The sequence below is a fragment of the Lissotriton helveticus genome, chromosome 3_1 (genome assembly GCF_964261635.1).
Source record: "Lissotriton helveticus chromosome 3_1, aLisHel1.1, whole genome shotgun sequence".
Lineage (NCBI taxonomy): Eukaryota > Metazoa > Chordata > Amphibia > Caudata > Salamandridae > Lissotriton > Lissotriton helveticus.
The window spans coordinates 2,035,052,579-2,035,073,798 of NC_136061.1; the positions used below are offsets into that span (position 1 = coordinate 2,035,052,579).

The following is a 21,220-nucleotide window of genomic DNA, read 5'->3' on the forward strand; positions in this document are numbered from 1 at the left end:
GACACAGGGCTGGCGGAAAAGGGACAGTTTACAGGGCATGGATCTGGATCGTGGTAGGGAGGTAGTGGATAGTTTTTAGGGATCAGGGCAGGGGGGCTGGGCTAGGGTAGTTTTTGGGGCATAGGTTTAATTTTTAGGGCTTAGGGCAGGGGGAGAAGGGACAGTTTACAGGGCAGGGTAGCAGTAGTTTAGGGACGTAGGAGATAGTTTAGGGCGTGGGGCTGGGCTCAGGGTAGTATCTGGGGTGTGGGTTTGATTTTTAGGGGGCAGGGAGAGAGAAAAGAGACAGTTTACAAGGCAGGGGACAGGGGTATGATCTTTAGACCACATGCCCCTTTACCCATCATGTCTTTACCATTAAGTTGTGTGGTAAAGGCATGCGTGCTAAAAACACGGGCGTGGTAGAGACCCCATGGTACAAGCATGCTAGTTTAGGCATGCGTTGTACCATCATACACCCGATTAAGACACCGGCTTCAGAGGCTGCTGTTTTTCCAAAACTGGATAAAAAGTATAAGGCCCCTGACAACTTGCCAGCCTGTCTTATAGGTCAGCCTCGACCTGACTTGGTTATATTGTAGGCCGCCCAATGACGGTCTAACAATCCGTCTGCCCCTTGCTCGTCTTCTACAGACAGGGAGGCTAGAACATTGATTAATATCAGCAAGCGTTTCCCAGCCATGGCGGCAACTCTGATTAGGGCTTCCAATGCGCTGGCCTTAATGGGAAGATATGGTTGTCAGATGTGGTCTGACATTTCAGCATTTTTGGACTATCTCAGAGGACAAGAGAAAAGAAGCAAAATAAATACTGGGGGAAAAGGTCTCCGCAGTGATCATTGATGTAGTCATGGATATTACATCTACTGCTTTTCCATCAATGGCAGCTGCTGAAGTCTTGCATAACTAGGGTTGGCTAAAAGCGACATCGTTCCACCCAGATGATCAGGCTAAGATTCTTGACATACCATTCAATGTGGAAAATCTCTTTGGAAACCATGTGGATGATGCCTTACTGTCCATAAAATCGGACACGGAAGCTGCATGGTTCCTGGGCACATTCCCACACACACACACACACACACACATTCCAGCAGCGACGCTTCCAGCCTTTTTGAAGGGGCAGAGGGAGAAAATAATTTGCATCTTGAGTATCTTACCAGCAAAATAACTATAACTCAGCCCTCCGCAGTGTACTGCTTATGTCCTCACATATTACATCATTCATGACATGGTCACTATAACGTCTCTGTAACCTTTGGTTTTTTCAGTGAATTTCGAAGGCTTTTTTAAGTCAATTTCCTAACTATAACGTCCCTGTAACTATATATATATATAATGTGTGTGTGTGTTTTCTCTCCAATCCTCTGTAGCAACAAAGTATGGTGCACACTCGAGACTTTAAATATATCAGATTACTTTATTCCTGTCCCATGGATTGATATATATATAGGGCTAGTGAAAAAGACCGTCCGGTCGAAACACGTCGCCAATAAACATACATTGTTAAACACGGACCCTGGAGTGCGAGTCATCTTTTGTCCTGGAGAACATCTAACTCGGAAACCTTCGTGAATATACATATATATATATATAAATAAATAAATACATCAGCAATTTCGCGGGGCTCCTGCCACTCTAGGGTGGCGGGCTCACGGCGAGGTCGGGTACCTCATAGACCTGTGAGGAAGGAGTGGCCGCTCCGAAACGAGTCTAGTATTTTCGCTGTATGGAGTAATGAAACAGCACTCGCGGAGTAATGAAACATCACTCGCACTGAAGGAATTGGACTCGGCATTGGTTTCTTGATACAAAACAGAAGGAATGAATGAATATGGATGATTTCTATTAAGAATGTTAATTGCAGTCTGGGTTCGCTGTGTTTCAAATCGCCCACTTTCAAGGCGATCGAAAACCATGCAAAAGCCAGTCGTTGGCGGTGCCATTGCCCTTCCGCTTTCGGCGATCACAAACAACGATTCAGTTTCGGGCAAATTAGACGCTCTTGCTGGCAGTGCAGGCTCACGGCTGAACCACGCTGTTAAATATACAACAAAACCTCTTCTTGGGGAAAAGGAGACGGCCACACTCCACAGCGATTTTAAACCCTTTAATGAATGCTGGCAAAGTCCTTACATGTTTCGATCAGCATTGATCTTCTTCGGAGGTACGCCGAGACATCGACTGAGGGGCAAAAAACCAACAAATCAATCACCAGTTTGTATACTGCTCGCCCCCTAGTGGATGCCCACATAAAGTTGGGTTCACCAGAGAATGGGTTTTTGTCCCTTAATAAATTTGCACCCAGTTCACAAATGTCGACAAAATGTTAGACGTGTTCCATTCGTTTTGTTGTCACAGGACTGAACATTTTGCGGAGTTTAGAGACGGCTTCTGTGACCGTTCTGTTCTCCAGGGCTTTCTGGTGTGAGCCTAGTGCGCGGACCCACCTCCGGGGTTGGTATTGCTGGGGTATCTATTCTAAGGTAAGGAATTTATAACTAACTGTTTCTTTCAGATGAACAAGTTATTTACCTTCGGTAACGATATATCTGTTATAGATTCCTTACCGCCCCACCCATCCTCCCCTTTCTGCGAACTGACTTCTAGGGTTAAGGACTTCCTTTCAAGGCCCTAGTTTTGTGCACCAGTGGTCAGTGTCTTCTGGCGTGGAAAGTCATGTACAGAACGGACGTCAGCGGGCAACGGCGGCGTCTATGTAGCTACCGCAACATCATGCCGGCGACCACGACCGACTTGGAGTCGACCAACGCCACCTACCGACATGCAGGGGTACAGCTGATGAAAAACTTTCCGGATCCAGCCTGCCGCCTGTGGGTAACTCTAAGATAAGGAATCTATACCCAACCAATGTTTCTTACAGATATATTGTTACCGAAGGTACGTAACTTGTTCATCAGTAGGCATGCCTGGATGATTTCCACGGGCTTCTTCGGCTATATTCAGTCCATGTTAATGGACATGCCTTTTAATGGCTCTTAACTTTTTGATGAGAAGGGAAGCAGGGCCATGGCGTTCTCTTTGCACTTGTCCACCCCCATGTGAGCAGCATCAACAGATTCGCCCCCTTCCTGGCAATAGTAGCAGCTCCCAATATTGCCATTAAGTCACCCGCTCAGCAATGTGAACCGCGTTTCCATGTCTGAGGTCATAGTACTCACAGTCCATGTGGAGAGCAGGGGCAGTGTGCAGCACAATCTTTCACCCCTCCTGCTGCCGCAGCCATAAAACTGCTTAAGCGTGTCCTTTGTGGCATCCAGCCATCCTGCTGGAGGTTGGATCAGATCTTTCTGACAGGGCCGCAGGTGATAACTTCTGACATGTGGGTCCTACAGAATGCCTGACGTGGTTACACCTTATATTTCGTATTCCCCCCCACTGCACCGTCAGCCATCCACATAACTGCTGACAGAGGACCATCTAGCTTTCTTGTGGCAGGAAGTGCAGGCCCTTCTGGCCAAAGGAGCCGTAGAAAATGTACCGACATCAGAAGTAGGCCTCGGATTCTACTCCTGCTACTTTCTGATGCCAGAGTAGTATGGAAGCCTATTTAGACCTTCACACTCTCAATGCCTTGGTGAAGAAGTACAAATGTATTATGCTTACCCTGGCCCATGTTGTGTCTGCCCTCGATACTTGATGGTAGCGTTGGATTTGCCAGACTCTTTATTTTCACATTCCCATCTTCAGGCCCATGGGGCAATCTGCCTGTATATGGTGGGAAAGGAATATTTTCAATTCTCTGTGCTCACCTTTAGCCTTTCCAGTGCCTATTGGGTGTTGTCAATATTTCAAGCACATCTTCGAGGGTTGGGGGTTCCAGTTTTCTCCTACCTCGACTAATGGTTGTTAAAGAGGGGCTTGCCCCAATCAGTCATCCCCCACCTTCAGATTCCGGCAAACCCCCTTATTTCTTGAGGTTCACCTTACACATGCATAGGTCACACCTGACTCCTTCACAGATGCTCCTCCTTTTCTGAGCCATTCTGGATTGAGTGCAGTTGTTTGCCTTCACCCCCGTAATGGAGAGAGTCCAGGATATTTTGGTCTATGATCCAGCCTTTGTCCTGGATCTCTATGACAAGGACTCTGAGGCTCCTGGGACTGATGGCATCCTACATCTTGTTGGTCAAGCATGCCAGGTGTCATATACAAGCTCTGCAGTGGGATCCCCTCCGATCAGGTGTAGATTGCAGAGGAGACTGCAAAAGACTTGCAATGGGCGCTACTGAACTGTGATTGGGTCAGCGTTAGACCCCTTACCCTACCTCATCAAGAGCTAGCAGTGGTGACTGACATGTTGCATCTGGGTTGGGGTGGCTACTTGAGAGAGGTTGGATTCAGAGGCATCTGGTCTTTGGCAACTGACTCCACATTAACCTTCTGGAGCTGCGAGCCATCCAGTTGGTGTTGAAGTTCTTCTTACCATCCGTCAAAGTGAGGCTGGTGCAGGTGCTCACAAACAACGCCACAGCATGTATTATGGAAGAGGCAGGGCAGGGTGAAGTTTCCTGGTGGTACACAACCTAGTGGAATCTCTAAACACTAGGGTGAACGAACTCTGCAGCTGATGCCTAGCAGATCATGAGTGCCTATTACATGTTGAGGTGGTGCAAAGTCTCTTACCCAAATAGGAAGAACCTTTCCTCAGTCTTTTCGCCGCAGCCGAGAAAGCACAATATCAGCCCTACTACATGCTGTGGTTTCCAATCTCTCTCTCTCTCTCTCTCCCTCTCCCTCTCCCTCTCCCTCTCCCTCTCCCTCTCCCTCTCCCTCTCCCTCTCCCTCTCCCTCTCCCTACCCCTCACCCTCCCTCTACCACCTCTTCCCTCTCCCCCTTCCCCCTCACCCTCTTCTCCTTTCCCCCTCCCGCCCCTCTCTCTCGCTCTCTCTCTCTCTCCTGCCAGGTGTCCCTTAACAAATTCTGTACACGCCTGTCCGTGCGACAAGTTCATGATTTGGTGTGGTCCAAGCCAGGTTATCCAAAATATTGCTTTTGGTGTTTTGGCTGCTCTTTTGGCTTATTTTTTACGATGCCGGATCACCCCTCTTTGTTTAAATCCCCCATTGTGATGCGATTTTTCAAGGGTTTACACAATTTGTTTCCACCCTCTCAATTTATCACGACCTAGTAGGACCTTAACTTGGGCATCACCTTCCCGGTGTGTACTTCTTTTGAACCAACCCACTACGGCTTCTTTTCCTCAAGACAGTGTTCCTCATCACCACAACATCGGCGGGTGATTGAGCTGCAAGTCCTCTCCTTCAACCTGCCTTCTGGTATTGAGAACTTGAGCTTCTTATCTCCTTCAAATTATCACTCCTTTTTACGGGAGACAAAACATCACTCTATTGGCATCCTTCGCTTCAACTCACCCCTCATAGGAGAGACTCCATCAAGTGAATCCTAAAAAGGCTCTTAGCCTTTACATCAATAGTACCGGGGAAGTTGTGGATGCTCAGCTCTTTGTGGAATTTGCTGGAGCAAAGCAGGCAAGGCAGTGCAGAAGAGGATTCCCTCTCAGTTAAAATGCTATGCATTGGCTAAAAAGCAGCCTCCAAAATTGTTGCTGGCTAATTCCATCTCGGCCAAGGCTGCTACCACTGTGTTGGCATTCATGGACCTCTTTTGGATATTTACCAGGCTGCTACATGGATGTCACTCAATACATTCATGAAGCAACTCCGACCAAGTGGCGCTCTCGGCTAACAAATCTAAAGAAATGTTCTCTTTGGTTAACAACTTGGCCACCTCTGATCGTGCTTGCCCTCACTTCACTCCCTCCCAGGCTCTTTGCTCTTCTCTTAACAACTTCTTTATCGAGAAGATTGTTAAAATTAAATCTAACATCTTGATCACTCCTTTTACTCCTCTCCACTCTGTCCCCTCTGCGCTTAATTTTTCTTTTTCTTCTTTTCCCCCCCTTTCCTTGGACTCTTTTCTAGCTCTGCTCACTAAAATTAAGTCTGGCTCCCCCACTGACTGTGCCCCTGCCCGCATTCTCAAAATCCTTTTTTCTTCCTGTCCTGATACCCCTCTCTCCCTTCTTAATGCCTCTCTCTCCACTGGATCGGTCCCTTCTTCATTTAAATCTGCTATTGTTTCTCCTATTCTTAAAAAACCTGGTCTTGATTCTTCTCTTCTCTCTAACTTTAGACCTATCTCTCTTCTTCCTTATCTTTCTAAAATTCTCGAATCTTATGTTACTTCCTGTCTCTCTGCTTATGTTGAACAGAACCAGCTCCTGGCCTCTCACCAAGCCGGTTTCCGTTCGGGTCATTCGACCGAAACCGTGGTGTTAGCCGTCCTTGACGAGCTTAAAGCCAAGGCCGACGTCAACTCTCCCCAAGCTTTGATCCTCCTCGACTTGTCCGCTGCGTTTGACACGGTCGACCATAACATTCTTTTGGACCGTGTCAGCTTAGCGGGCATACGAGGCTCTGTCCTCTCCTGGATCACTTCCTTTTTGACAGGTCGTTCTCAAGCCGTCCACCTTCCTGGCTTTTCTGCTTCCCCCCTCCCGGTGCCCTGTGGGGTTCCCCAAGGTTCCTCCCTTTCTCCCCTTCTCTTCAACCTCTACATTCACCCTCTTATCTCTTCCCTTCTTGAGCTGGGGGTCTCTGTGTATAACTACGCTGACGACCTCCAGCTCGTCTTCGATCTTTCCTCTTCTTCTCACTCTCTATCCTTTTTTCACTCCACCATGGTCTTTATTTCTGGGTGGATGAGCGCCAACCACCTCAGGCTCAATCCAGATAAGACTGAGCTTGTCCTGATTGGCGGCTCATCCAGCCCTTGGTCCCCTGCCTTCTGGCCTTCCATTCTTGGCCCTCCTCCCACCCCCGTCCCCTCCGTTAAAACTCTGGGCATCAAGGTCAGACAGGACCTGTCCATGCATGGCCAGGTCAGTGCCTAGGTGTCCTCCTGTTTTCTCTCCCTCCGGATGATCCGGAAAATCTCTCGTTTCTTTTCTTTTGACTCCCTTAAAATCATTATTTCTGCCCTTATTACCTCCCGCCTTGATTATGGCAATAGCTTGTTCGCTGGCATTCCTGCCTATGAATCCCGCCGCTTACAAGCTATCCAAAATCAGGCCGCCCGTCTCATCTTTCACTTGCCCAAAACCCATCACATCACTCCCGTCCTCAAATCCCTTCATTGGTTGCCCATTTCTCAGAGATCTTTGTTCAAATTGGGGTGCCTGGTTTATCGGGCCCTTGATCACTCTGCACCGGCTTTCATCAATTCTCTGATTTCCCTTCACACCCCTGCCCGCACTCTCCGTTCATCATCTTCTGCCCTCCTCACTGTTCCCCGTTTTCGCAAATCTCGCACTGGTGGAACCCGTTTCTCTGTTCTTGCCCCCCGGTTCTGGAACTCTCTTCCTCTTTCTATGCGCTCGATCCCTATCTTTTCACAGTTCCGTAAAGCGCTAAAAACTTTTCTGTTTGCCCTGGCCTACCCCCGCTAATCCTCCTGGCCCTGTCTGTCCGGTTCTTTAGAGCTCCCAGCGCCAGGAAGCCGTTTTGGCCATCGCGCGCTTTACAAATATTTTCATTCATTCATTCATTCAAGCACTACTGTCTGCACAACCAGGTCAGTCAAGATAGACATGTTGTCTACTTAGTCCTGCAGGACTTTGTCTTTTGTTCCAGATCACAGACCCACCACCTGGTAGGTACCGCAATGCAAAAGCTGCAGAATCTATGGTTAGAAGTGTCTATCAAAAGAACAAGTTACTTGCCTTCTGTAATGTTCTTTCTAATAGATACTCTATCTAACCTCAGAATCCTCACCGACACTCCCATCCACTCTGTTCTGTAAACTGGGCTCTTTTTCATTTAAAAAGGTCTAACTAAGTATAGAAATCTGCAAACTGGTCAAAGTCAATTTTCTGTTGGGGTCTTCATCTGGGGTTACAGACAGCCTAGAAAGAAACTGATGACAGATTGTTCAATTGGCATTCATAAGCAGGCCCTCATGTCCCTTCTGGAGCAGAATGACATCGGCACAGAGGCGTACCCCGCCCCCTACCAGCATCCAGAGGTCCTGATGAAAAGTTTCCAGATCCAGTTTGATGCCTAAGAAATATTCAAAAGGTGAGGAATCTGCGATTCCATAGAGTATATACCAGAAAGAGCGATACTGAATGTAACTTGCTTCCAGGCCCAGATTAAGAGCCTTTACTCTCTAACACTGCACAACTATATTTGTAGAAACCACAGTCCTGATTTGAAAAATTAAAGAAATGAACATACTCAAGCATCTTAAGAAATTATAAATATGGAGTAGAAACCACCAGCTGAATATCCTCCGCCATACAATCTGAACAATGGAAACAATACATCTGGTGGCTACTTCCCATATTTTATTTATTCACACTGAAAAATTTGCAGATGCTTCTGATACTCCAAATCAGACACTGTCCTTTTGTGGAACACAGTAATGGTCTCCATTGCGGCTTATATTGTTTTGACTTTGGCCAATACCTACCTTTCCAACTTCTTTATATGTTTATATAAATTTTGAGAATAATTTGCACAAAGACTCTGAACAACAAGCAGGCATAATCTTAAGCCATGCTTCTACAGAAGGCCATGAGTAGTGCATACTGTGGGCAGGAGTGTTGGTTCACATAGCGGACAATTAACAAATTCCCAGAGTTTTTATGTTTTGGTTTGAAACACGATGTTGCACATTAAAATATGATTAAAAATATAACATGCCAAATATTCAATTTCTTCATTCAAAATACACCCAAAATTGTAATTCTGTTAAAATATAATTCCTTTACTGACACCTTGCATCACTCAAACTTTCAGAAGCTCAGTGCTGCCTACATCGCACTGCTAAAGTCAGATAAGTGCTTACCGTAAAATCTAAAGAGCTTGGGTTATTTATCCAAATTACTATTGCTTATTTTTCAATGGTGATTGATTGCTTTTATCTTAAACATGTCATTTCAAAAGTTGTTTGCAGGACTACAAGAGGTGGTCCAATATTTAGACACCTAGGTTTAAGCTAATATATTGACTTCCAGCAGCCATTTTGGAAAATTCTCTTTGAGTGATTTGGATGGAGAATAGTGTGTGCCAGGAAAGGCATTGGTAATGGGTGCTGCCATGAGGTCTTTCCATATCAGGATGGTGAGAGAGACTATTATGAAAACAGTTGCACTGTGACTGTTTATATGATTTATGACGCAACGACCACCAACATCAAAGAAACTGGATCACAAATCCCAAACATGTGCTTTGGTATTGTTCATTATTAACTGCAAATGTTCAGAACTATAAAATGTACTTTGATATATTACAAAATAATGCCATAACTTATTTTAAATTTCTCTCTTTCAGGTTCACAGTCGCTTAGCAGCACAAGTAGCTCATTGGCTCAAAGGTACAACATATCATTAGTCAATTATTGTATGGCTTATTAGTAGCTGTGGAGTAACGTTTTTCCTTATCTGGCATAGTCTGTCATTTACTATAATTATTTATATGGAAATACATAAAACATTGTTATATTCATTGTTACATTTTTGACCTGTTTAATATATGTTTTAGCTTAGTACAGCACAACTTGGACAAGATCCAAAAACCTAAAATGTGCGGTTTCTTTGTTTAGCCACATCATGTAAGGCATTGGTTTATATGTTGGAAATTTGCAGTTTCTAGAGGTCAGAATAGTTTCTTCTTTAGGTGTGCCACGGTCATGTAGTCCGGCTTAAATGTGTTTTCAATGCCTCATGGATGATGTAGATGTGATAAAACAGATCTCCTCTAAATTTGTGTGTTTCGATACATATTCTGGATTGACCACTATGTCATTTCTTAATGCTGTAAGACTAGAGTGATACTGCCCATTACCCTTCTCTGCCGGCACTTTCCAGTTCCTTTTTATGCGTAAGAACCTTGCTCGGTTCATGTAGAATTGGCTTTTCCAGACCCACAGTATCTAGTCCTTGAATAGTTGTACTGCCTATTACCCTTTTCTGTTGACTCTCTCTGGCTCATTTTTATGCTTAAGAACCTTGCTCACTTTAATAGAATTGTCTTTTGCAGACCAGCAGGACCTAGTCCTTAAATTTGAATTGGACCAAAAATTCAGAACAGTTTGAAGCTGATCTTTCAAAAACGGTATGCTCTGTGTATTCTATAGAGATGTAGGCACAGGCTGCTGGCTGCTGTATCGGTTATCAAAAAGAGTGTTGTCATTATTTGCAACTTAACTTACATACAGTCCTGTTGGCCGCTAGTATGATATTGCAGCAAATTTGTCAGACTTAGTGAGTTGTGGCTTTCAGTTTGAGGCTGGAGGGCTTTGTACCTAGGCAGTTTGTGTACCTTCTAATTTAGTGCATGTTCCTCTTGCATGGCAGATGTGTTTGTGTAGTTGGCATCTACTGGACAGAAATATGGTTTGAAATAGGGAACTTTACAGGACAAAAGAGATGAATACATTCTTGTTAGTGTTAAGCAAAGAAGGACAAGAAGATGTAAGTTTGATTTTTCTTGATGTTGTACCCTTGTGGTAATTTCCTGTGCCTGAAAATGGATTGTGTTTTTGGATTGGATATGAAAGTGGATTCAGTTGTACACGTCACCTTTTGTCTCTAAATTGCACCGTGATTTATTGCAGTTGCTGATTGACATAGTCAGGTAAAGAAAACAAATTTATACCAATCCCGCATGCGTGCTAATGATTTTAGTGGAAGGTAGTGGCAGATATTACATACAGAACCAACTATTAAAACACCTTTTAATTTTTAAAAACGGGATTGTACCCCTTTGTTATGTAACCTGATAGTATAGAAGAAAAGAAGTAAGAGTTTTTGTTTATTTATTTATTTATTTTGTGGACTTGTAATGCGCACAGCTACACCAAGGGATTTTCCGGCGCAGGATATTTGCCGACCATGAGGACCTCAGCCAATAGCTAGAAGAGCCAAGTTTTGAGATTCTTACGAAACGACATGAATGATCTACATTTCCTAAGGGAGGCAGGGAGAGAATTCCACAGCTTGATGCCAAGACAGTAAAAGGAACGACCTTAGATGCGGGTTAGGCAGGACCTAGGCGTGGTGAACAAAGCATGGCTGGCAGACCTCAGCAGGCTCGTAGGCTCATATGGAGTTACCAGACCTTGAATTTATGCGGGAGCCAGGCATGTTCGGCCTTGAACATATAGCAAAGTGCCTTAAATTCAATGTGTTTTGAAATCTTTAGCCAGTGCAGTTCCTGGAGCAGAAGCGAGGCCGGGGTATGTCTCGGTAGACGAAAAATTAGCCAGGCAGCAGCGTTCTGAATGGTCTGAAGGTGTCTAATTGACGTCTTGTCAGTGCCTAGGTACAGCACATTGCTGTAGTCCAATGTGGACGTGCCCAGGGCCTGAATGACTGTTCTCTGTGCCTCTACAGATATTAGCCAGAGGATCTGTTTCTGTCATTTAAGGACTGAGAAATAAAAAGTAGTGAGTTTGTCATCTATGATGAAACCAAGATATTTGACCTTCAGGAGAAGGAGAGAGGGTATTGGCCCCAGAGAGTCCGGCCAGTAGGTTGGTCCCCAGAGACCTAGATTGTTGCTCAAGACCAGGATCTCCGTTTTCTGCCTTCGGGTTTTAGTGCATTATTGTTCATCCAGTCGCAGATTTACAGTCTGCCTACTTGAAGCAGTGAGGGGTCATTTCAATGGACATCCGATAGTGAGAAGATGATCCGAGGATCATCAGCTTAGGAAAACAGTGTGAGCCCACATTTCTCAAGTTTAACGAGTTTATGCAAAAATCTCAACCTTTAAAACGTTCTAAGTGGCATTTGGCTATAAACAAGTATTAACAGCAATTTGGCAATAATTATTTTTTTTTTTAAATAAGTAAAAAATGTATACTTAAAAACATCCATTTCAATGTGAGGAAAGGAGACCTCTTTTGGCGTTTACTTGTTCAGACTTTGTGCGTCATTAAGAATGCCTATGTTCATCAGCAAATAGCTTGTGTAGTTTGAAGCAAAAATCCACTTTTGCGTGAGTATTGTACAATTAGCATCTCTCTGTGTTATAAACAAGCATCTAAGTACTAAGTGCTCAAATTATATAACAAATGTTATTGTAATTCATGATTGTTCACTCCAAAGTTAGCCCCAAATCTCACGGAGAGTCAATAAAATGTTAACATGTTGAGACATACAAAGCAAAACTGTATGTAAAAGTGTTAAATTTTCTTGTCTACCATTGTCTTCTAAGCTTTTAAGTTACGTTTCCTTTAAGAGAGAAAGAAAATGACAGGGCAATTCCAGAAAGAGGAGTTAGCAGAGAGGAATAAAGATAAAAGGTGCAGTATGAAGGAGAGGCTACATCTCTGATTTAAATGATTCTGGAAACAATAGGATTAGATAAAGAAGTGAGAGCCAATGTCAAATGAAGAAACAATGCCCATTAGGAAGCAATTCAGTAAGACTTTAATTTAATAATTTTGTGTCCACTATGTAACTTTAAGCCTCTTTACCACTACCCTGGTAAATAAACAACAATATGCTGCATCATGTATGTTATGGTTTATATTGTAGAGTTGCAAATGTGCATAAATGTGCAAGTCGTTTTTTTGTGTTTCTAATTTCTACTCCCATGGAAAGGCGGAGTAAAAGCTACATTGTCTTCTGCTCATGTAGAACACATCTTCCTCTCTGCAAACAATTGTCAGTAGTAGAGGAAGCCCCTTATTGGAAAGAGAATAATTGTACCCTCACCTACCTACTTCTAAATATTAATCTAAATGATATGGTTAGATTTTGCATGCTGGGAAGTTTCAGAAATATTAAATTGTAAAAAACAGTTTTGAGATTTGTTTCAGATAAGGATGCAGTATGTGTTATACAGTTTACCTCCTTTGATTGATGGTCTCATTATTATGTGTTGAAATAATTGTCTACATCAGATGTACAGGCTAGCTCAGATTTTAATTTATTAGATCTATTTTACGTACTGTTAGTAGAACTGTGGAAAAGTGACCCTGATAGTTTTGTATGTAACTAATGATTCAATGAAGGCACTCTGGGATTCATCACACACAGTGCAGTGATAATTATGTAACTGTTCTTGTCTTAGTAGCACTGCAGTATTGGGGAAGGCATCATCCTCACACAGTTAAAAGCAATCAAGTCATTGCTTAAGTCATTTGATGTCTTTGAATTCATACATATTATAGAATGTTGTACAGAAATTATATTTGTTCATGGCAAAGAAAATGTGTAGGAGAGCCACATTTAAGACACACCCATCTAATAGACCATTATTTTGGTGCTGAAAATGTAACCTCCCTTTTTTCAGTAAATGCTTACTGAAATGTAGTGATGAACCACATAGCAGCTTAGTGCAGTTGCAGTGTAGCAAAGGTTTAATATCCTGGCAATAATCTTGCTACCATGTGATTGACTATTACTGGTCTGTAGGTTATGTGAGTGTATTCTCTACTGATGCCTATCAGCAAAACTGAACGTTTGTGTCATCATTGTGTAGCAGCCTTTTGAGCCATTAGATAGTTGTTTGGTGTTCTGTTTGTATGCAAATATTTGTAGCATCTTCAGGCAGCATACTGCCAAACGAGCGGAACCAATGTAATGGGTAACTTCCAACCTTTATGCAGTTGTAAATAAGGCACATTCATTGAGAACTATATTCCTTTGTTTATTGTAGTCTATACTTCTTTTAGTGTGCGTGAAACTGTTGCAGTATAAGATATTTGAGAGTTATCTAGCAGTGTGTCATAATCCATGCATACTGTTATTCAAAGTTTGAAAAACCTCAAACAGACCAGTAGGACATGCTGTAGTTATGATAGATTTGCAGTAGGCAAAAAGATTGGGCTGCAACTAATTGCTTGCAAACCTTCCTGAGATGTAATGTGGCTTCATCAACTTGATCATCTACTCTTATCACCTCTGTTTAGTATCTGTGGTTTTCTGTTTCATGCTTTCTTCAAGGGGCAAACCTGCTTCTGCATCAGCGCTAGAACAAAACTGTTCATTTTGAACCATTATTGCTCAATCCTGCTTTTTCGGTAAGGGCAAAACCACAGAGCTTAAAGGCCAGCGGCCGGAGTCATTAATTTCATGTATGGTTATTTTCCTTTCAAATGGTTAGCATTTAATTTGCGAAGCTTTTTAGTCAGAAGTACTAGTCTAATACCAGTTCCAATTAGATCTTAATAGTCAAATGATGCACATTTAGTCGACAGGAACATTCATACAGCTCTTGGCTTTATCATGAGTTATATTCCTTATTTATTTATTTATTTATAACGTTTTATATAGCGCGATCAAGATCCCGAGGGTTATCAGAGCTTGAATTGGTAATCAGACATGAACTGTGTCTTCGGTTCATTTCTAGTTTTTGTGGGATTGGCATTGTTTGAAAACCTTTAAACGAAATGTAAAAGGTTTATTGATTGTTAACTTAGTTTATCTGTTCAGTTTTTTGGGGGGTAGAACATTCAATAATTGTATGCATCACAAACATTATTGTTTTTTTCTTCTTCTTTTGTTAGTATTTCTGAAGAAAGTTGTAACCAATTGCCTCCGAGCCCTTTACGGAAAGATATAGAAGGTAAAGGTGGAATAAGCCGTACCTTTAGCTACATCAAGAATAAAATGTCAAGCAAAAAGACCAAAGTAAGTTTTTTCACTGCACATACTGTGTTTACGTCTTTCAAGGTTTTACATCGAAACAGTGCCCTTTGTTATGCATAAATTGAACTTTGCAGGCCATTTCCAGATGTGTCTGTGATTACACCAACTGACTTTGACCAGCACATGTATAAACCTTTCTCCAGTTCCTACATAAAAGTCCAAATATAGTCATTTGTATGTCTTTGTTTAAAGAGGTTAGACCCTATTTTCCTCTCGACTCTAAAATGACTCCCGGCCTCCTTAACAATTAGGTTTATTACACCTTCTTGAGCAAACTCTAACAGACTTCCCTAACACACATTCATATCTGATTATGTGCAACATCCTCCTCTTCTGACTTCATGCTTTCCTTGTAATTATCTATTATTTTAGGCTGCTTAGGATCAAACGTGACAGACTTTTTATATGTGGGCCGTTACCTGTAATAATTACCTATAGGGTAATATCCGTGGTCTCAGTTAAGTTAGAAGTTAACACCATATCTCATTCTTTTTCTAACATCTAAGTTTTAGCCCCAGCAGTTTTGCTTCTATTCTGCAATGGAGCTTTGAACGTTACATTTTTTTAAAGATGCACACTTTTGGTCTGTAGGGCCTTTCATGCAAATCTTCAAACACTGATTCATACAATGTCCAGTAATAAACTGAACACAGATACATGTCTAGGTAAAACAGTGGCAACTGTTAAAACTCTAAATAGAAGCAGTTGGATAGAATAAAAAACTAAGGGTATAAAAATATATCTCTCAAAATTGTACTGAGACCAGCAGATGTCGAAGTAAAAAAATGGGAAGACTTACTCCAGCCAAAAAAGTGAAGTCGGTGCTTTCACCAACCTTTGCCGCCACCCTCCACTAGGAAGGAACCTGTCAACCAAGCCTCTACACATTGTTTCACCCCTGGAGCAGTCATGTCCTGTGGGATCAGGTGTAAGGTGTCCCAGACTTTTGTAATACAGTTCTGATATCGGCTAGATTGAGGAACTGGGCAAATTTTCCACAACCTTTGTCCATCAGATTGTTTGATGCAGTACCTTTCATTTTTTGATGCCTATTTCAGTGATCATGACTGATTGGTATCTGCGATCTAATTTCATGGCAAATGTTTGGGAGTGATTGGGTCAGAGGTGCAATTTCTCCTAAAATGTTTTTTTTGTACATTTTTCCATGCTTAACTTCATTACTCAAACCCTCGATATTCTCCTTAGATCCCATTATTTCTCATCTTATACTAGGTTTCTTATGTTATCCTGCATAACGGTGTGTCTGTGTAATGCAGGGCCACTCGTGCAGTGTTGCCATACACCCTACTCCCAGCTTCATTGACTTTAAGCCAAATGTCCATAGGCCCAGATACTATGGTTTGAACAAAATACTTTGAAATGGGGCAGTGCTGCCATGTGTCAGTGAGACCATAGTCTTTATGGCTATATGAACATCTATGCATATAAATGAGATGTATGTGTATGGATGAATGAGAGCCTGTGTCACACAAGCATACAGCCATACAACCCTTTTTCTGAAAGAGAGAAGTGCAGAAAAATATTCTGCAAACATGTTCAAAATATGGAAAACTTTTCTGCACTTTAAATTGCTCCCGCTTAAAAAATGGCTGTATTTGTCAGTTATAAATTACACTGTATCTAGCTATCAGAACAATGAGTTGGTCGAGACTATCGAAGCGCGTTTGACAACCAGGTCTAGAGCCCTGTGAAGGGTCACAACACAGCCATACCGGTCACGCAGAGCCCAGGAGGGAAGGCATAAAATGGGTGGCAAGCACATGGGAAGGGCAAGCAGAGCAGCCCAGGACGAGGCCTGGAGCCTGGAGAGGACAGGTGGACGGGAGCCCCGGGGTGCATCAAGCACTGCTGCCCGTCTACTGCAGATATGTGGGTCCCCAGCGAACTGGAGAAATACCGCGTTGCTCCTGTAGAATAATTATCGAATGGCCTAACTACAGCACACAGTTTGGAAGTACACCTGGAAAGTAGGAAGCCCGAGCTGCAGTGCGGGTTGAGCCGAGCATCGACCCTTTACGTCCTGCTTCATTGGTGGTATCTTGACGATGCTCAGAGAATGCGGTCCCCAGCCCGAAGATTACAGAGCCAGGGAATCCCCACCAGCAGGGAACCGGACCCTATCCAGCATCACGTGAACGCCAGCCGTGCTCCTGGAGGAGCGTGGCTCCCAGAGACCATGGGATAACAGAGTATTGTTGCCGATGCAGGGCCGGAACAGACGTCAGACGCGGACTCCAACGGACCTGAACGTGGGAGGTTGCTGAGCTCCGCGTACATTTTGGTGGGAGCTGGGAGCGAGGCAATACTTGAAGGCAGGAGTCCTCTATGGGGGCTCACATCTACAGCCACATTTCCAGCTGCATATCATCCTAAACTGACTTACAGGCTATTACCACTTGGATGCTAAGGGTATTTGTTCTTCTTCATGTAATTTCCATTGAAATCAATGGAAACTCCATGACGAGTTACCCTTGTCATTAGCATTCAAGTGGTTAAATATCCTCTGGCTGCTTTCTCCTGCACTGCTGCTTGGACTTCTGGGAGCTGTAGTTTCTCAGACTTCTGCTTTTGGAGACCGTTTTTTTTACCTTGTTCTTTCATAAACAGCAGCACCTTGAGGACCGGAGCAAGCACCAGCACCCGCAAGCATACTATCTCTATCACTTTACCCCAGTGACCAAAGACTACAGCCCCCGTCATCCTTAGCGCTGGGGGCTGTAGGGGGCGCTTACTGCGAGTGGTACGCGCCAGGAGGCGCATAAAGGCAGTTGCAGGCTCACCGAGGCTGGAGGAGGCTGGGCTGGGCCAGGTCATTAACATCGACGGATCTGGACTGGCGGAATGTAAGGACACTTTTCAATTTGGACCTGAACTGAGCCTGTAAGGCATTGGGTTGTTGTTGAGAGGCCGTTTGAGCTTAGGTTGAATATGCTTTTTTGTTTGTTGTATATTTTGAAATCGGTAGTTGTGTTTTCTAACCCTAACTATTGAAGATCTTGTCTATAAATTAATTTGGTGGCTGTCAGTTTGTGGTGTCAAGTAGGGCTTTTAATATGGCAAAATCTAAGGTTGGCCATGGTGTAGTAGGCACACTTGACGCTTTTCTAACTAGGGCTGAATCTGCGCTCCTGCACAAAATTGAACTAACTGAGCGCAGACTGTCCCTAGATCCACAAGTGTTACCCAGTCGGCAAACCCATATCTATACCCCCGGCACTCCCAGTACTTTAAGTACACAAACAACCTTGGCAAATCGACCACTACGAAGTAATAGGACAAACTCCCCACCCGCTGAGCCTGCTACTGGTCAAATCAAATCAGTGACTTTGTAAAGCGCGCTACTTACCCGTGCGGGTCTCAAGGAGCTGGGTGGGGGGGGAGGTGCTGCTACTGGTCGAAGAGCCAGATCTTGAGGAGCCTTCTGAAGGTGAGCAGGTCTTGGGTCTACCGTAGATGGGTGGGGATGGTGTTCCAGGCGCTTTGTGTGCGTGGGTGGGGAGTGTGAAGGTGATGCTCTTGTTGACGGGGAGCCAGTGCAGGTCTTTAGGTGGGAGGTAATGTGGCTGCGGCGTGGGACGTTGAGGATCAGTCGGGCTGAGGCGTTCTGGATGCGTTGTAGTCGTCGTATGTTTTTGGCCAGTATTCCTGCGTAGAGTGCGTTGCCGTAGTCCAGCCTGCTGCTGGCGAGGGCTTGGATCACAGTTCTTCTTGTTTCGGTCGGGATCCACTTGTAGATCCTACGGAGCATGCCGAGGGTGTTTTAGCAGGAGGAGGAGATGACGTTGACCTGCTTCGACAGGAGAGGGAGGAGGGGATGAATCCCAGGTTGCGTGCGTGGTCCATGGGTGCTGGGGATGCTCCAAGTGTGGTCGGCCACCAGGAGTCGTCCCACGCAGAGGGGTGGGACCTATGATGAGGACCTCCGTCTTGTCCGATTTCAGTTTCAGACGGCTGCTCTTCATCCACTCAGCGACTGCCTTCATTCCCTTGTGGAGGTTGGTTTTGGCCATGTGTGGGTCCTTGGTGAGGGAGAGGATGAGCTGGGTGTCGGCGTAGGAGATGATGATCAGGTCGTGCTGGCGGGCCACTTGAGCGAGGGGGGCCATGTAGACATTAAACAGGGTCGGGCTGAGGGATGAGCCCTGGGGTACGCCGCAGATGATGTCAGTGGATTCGGATCGGATGGGCGGGAGGCGGACTCTCTGGGTTCTGCCGGAGAGGAAGGACGTGGTCCAGTCCAGGGCCTTCTTCTGGATTCCGGCTTCTTGTAGGCGTGTTCTTAGTGTGCAGTGGCAGACCGTGTTGAAAGCGGCTGACCGGTCCAGGAGGATGAGGGCTGAGGTTTCGCCGTTGTCTAGCTGGTGCCTGATGTCATCTGTGGCGGCGATAAGGGCAGTCTCGGTGCTGTGGTTGCGTCTGAATCCGGACTGGGATGGGTCTAGGATGTGGCGGGTCAGCTGCATGTTGGCGATTTTCTCGATAACCTTCGCCGGGAAGGGGAGCAGAGAGATGGGCCGGTCAAGGGATATCTGACCACCAGGCTACCGTGGTTAAGCCTAACGTAGTAACGAGGCCCCAGAAATCCAAAAGAGAGGTTGGATGCAGTTCTGCACCCCCTTCAAAGAAAAGGGCAGGCAGCAATTAAGTTAAATAAATATAGCCAACTTACATCTAAATCACAGAGAGGAAAGGGGGAGCAACTGGTTAGGGATCTTGCACCTGCAACAAATCAAGATATAGCTCCAGCAGAAATGGTACCTAAGCAGACCCCTGACTTATAATTTAGAGGAGGGTTTCTGGGATAAACTGGAAACAGTAATTGCTGCACACTTAAACCCTATCTTTCAAAAATTCATTGACATAGAGAGCAGATTATTATGCCTAGAAAAAGATCCCCCTAGTGTTTCTGCACTGCTTGAGGAGCATAGGCCTAGGCCAAACATATCCATGGGAGGAAACAATTAAGGGAGTGTTAATAACCCATAGCCTTCAAAGAAAACTACTACACAGGAAGGGTCTCATCGAGATAGTTTGGAAGACAACTGCCCGTAAACTATTGTGTCTTTGCCTCAGACTGAAGGTTACCTCCAAAACGATTGCCAGTCTCTAAATCCCCAAAATATCGAGCAAATATAGAGTTCCTAATAATAATAGTGAAAGGTCCCAAAGTGTAGGTGCTTTAGCAAATCGCCATTTGGGTCACTTACGTTCCAGTAATATAAACTTGTATCTACATCTGCCCCCTGAAACAACACCCTATAGTGTTGTCCTAGCTAATGTTCCACCATTATTGCCTGGTGATAGGGAAGATTGGTAATCTTTGAGAAATAAGTCCCTGCATTTAGTAAATACAAAGACAGGCATAAATAATAAAACTCTATTTTCTGAATTTAAGATGGCCGGTAGGGTTAGATGGGTAGGGTCAAGTAATAAGATATTGGATGGGCACTGTGCAGTGTTGACATTCAGGCCGCCAGGCCTAGTAAGTTCTATACTAGACAGGACGGATGGTCAACCCATAAACAAGGCAAGGATTTCCATATTACCACTAGGCTTCTTTTATCGAATGCCTAGATTGCAACCCTACTTCCACCTTGGTTTCATGAAAATCGCTTTGAGCTATTAAGTGGTCTCAGGGACATAGACTGACTAAAGCAGAAAACAAGTTCATTAGAGGATAAAAGCCATGTTTCCGAGACTACTCTTAATATATGTGGTAGTGCTAAAGAGAGTGGACCTCTTGTTAGCCCCCGACACAACCTTTGCCCCCCGCAGTCTCAGCTGCTCTCTAACAAAGGTTTGGAGACACTAGGGGCTAAGAGGATAGATCTAACTGTCGCCCAAGTTGAACAATCCCCGAATAGTCAGGATGGCAATCTTTTAAATCCACAAAACTGCCAAACCAATAGTCCTAGTTTTTAATTTCCTGGATCGTTGTTGGTATCTCACGAAGGTTACTGGATGAGGTATGGCTCCAGTTGGACGGATATGACATACTAGCTGTCCAAGCTGAACCATCATTGACCGGGAGGGCAAAGGGAGGACTAGTTACCTTAATCTCGGTATAGTACGAGTTATTAAGGGGGGGCGTGGCCAAGTACGCGATGTGAGGAGACGTGCCCGAGCTGAGCTCCGAGCGCGGCTCCCCTTCCACGGGCTATTTCTCCTCCATTTCTAGTGCTACCGGGCCCAAACTCGAACCGAGTGCACCTGAGGACCTGGTCAGCCATCACCGAAATTTTCGGAAGGATCAGAGTACTTGACCCTCCGACCGCCGACTGCCACGGCGCCTGCCCGCCCGGGGCTCACTTCCGGTCGGCGGCCCCATCTACCCGAGACCGGGGATCCAACCCATCGAGGTAGGCCGCGACAAGTGTGCACTCCCCGGCGCGCTCAAGTGGGGGAAGGAGATCGCGCCGCAACGCCGGCTGCCCGCCGGCGCACCAGCTGCGCAGGAGCCCCAGCCACTACTGTAAGGCACACCACCCTGGC

General features: G+C 44.7%; 1 protein-coding gene across 3 annotated transcripts in view; it reads left to right on the top strand.

The window, feature by feature from the left end:
* AKAP13 (A-kinase anchoring protein 13) overlaps positions 1-21,220 on the top strand; it is a 759,080-nt gene that overhangs the window by 271,590 nt on the left and 466,270 nt on the right. For all 3 annotated transcript variants that reach the window (XM_078683158.1, XM_078683159.1, XM_078683160.1), the window contains 2 exons: positions 9,378-9,420; positions 14,566-14,689. In XM_078683158.1, the coding sequence (XP_078539284.1) occupies positions 9,378-9,420; positions 14,566-14,689 (167 nt within the window). The remainder of the gene's footprint in view (positions 1-9,377; positions 9,421-14,565; positions 14,690-21,220) is intronic.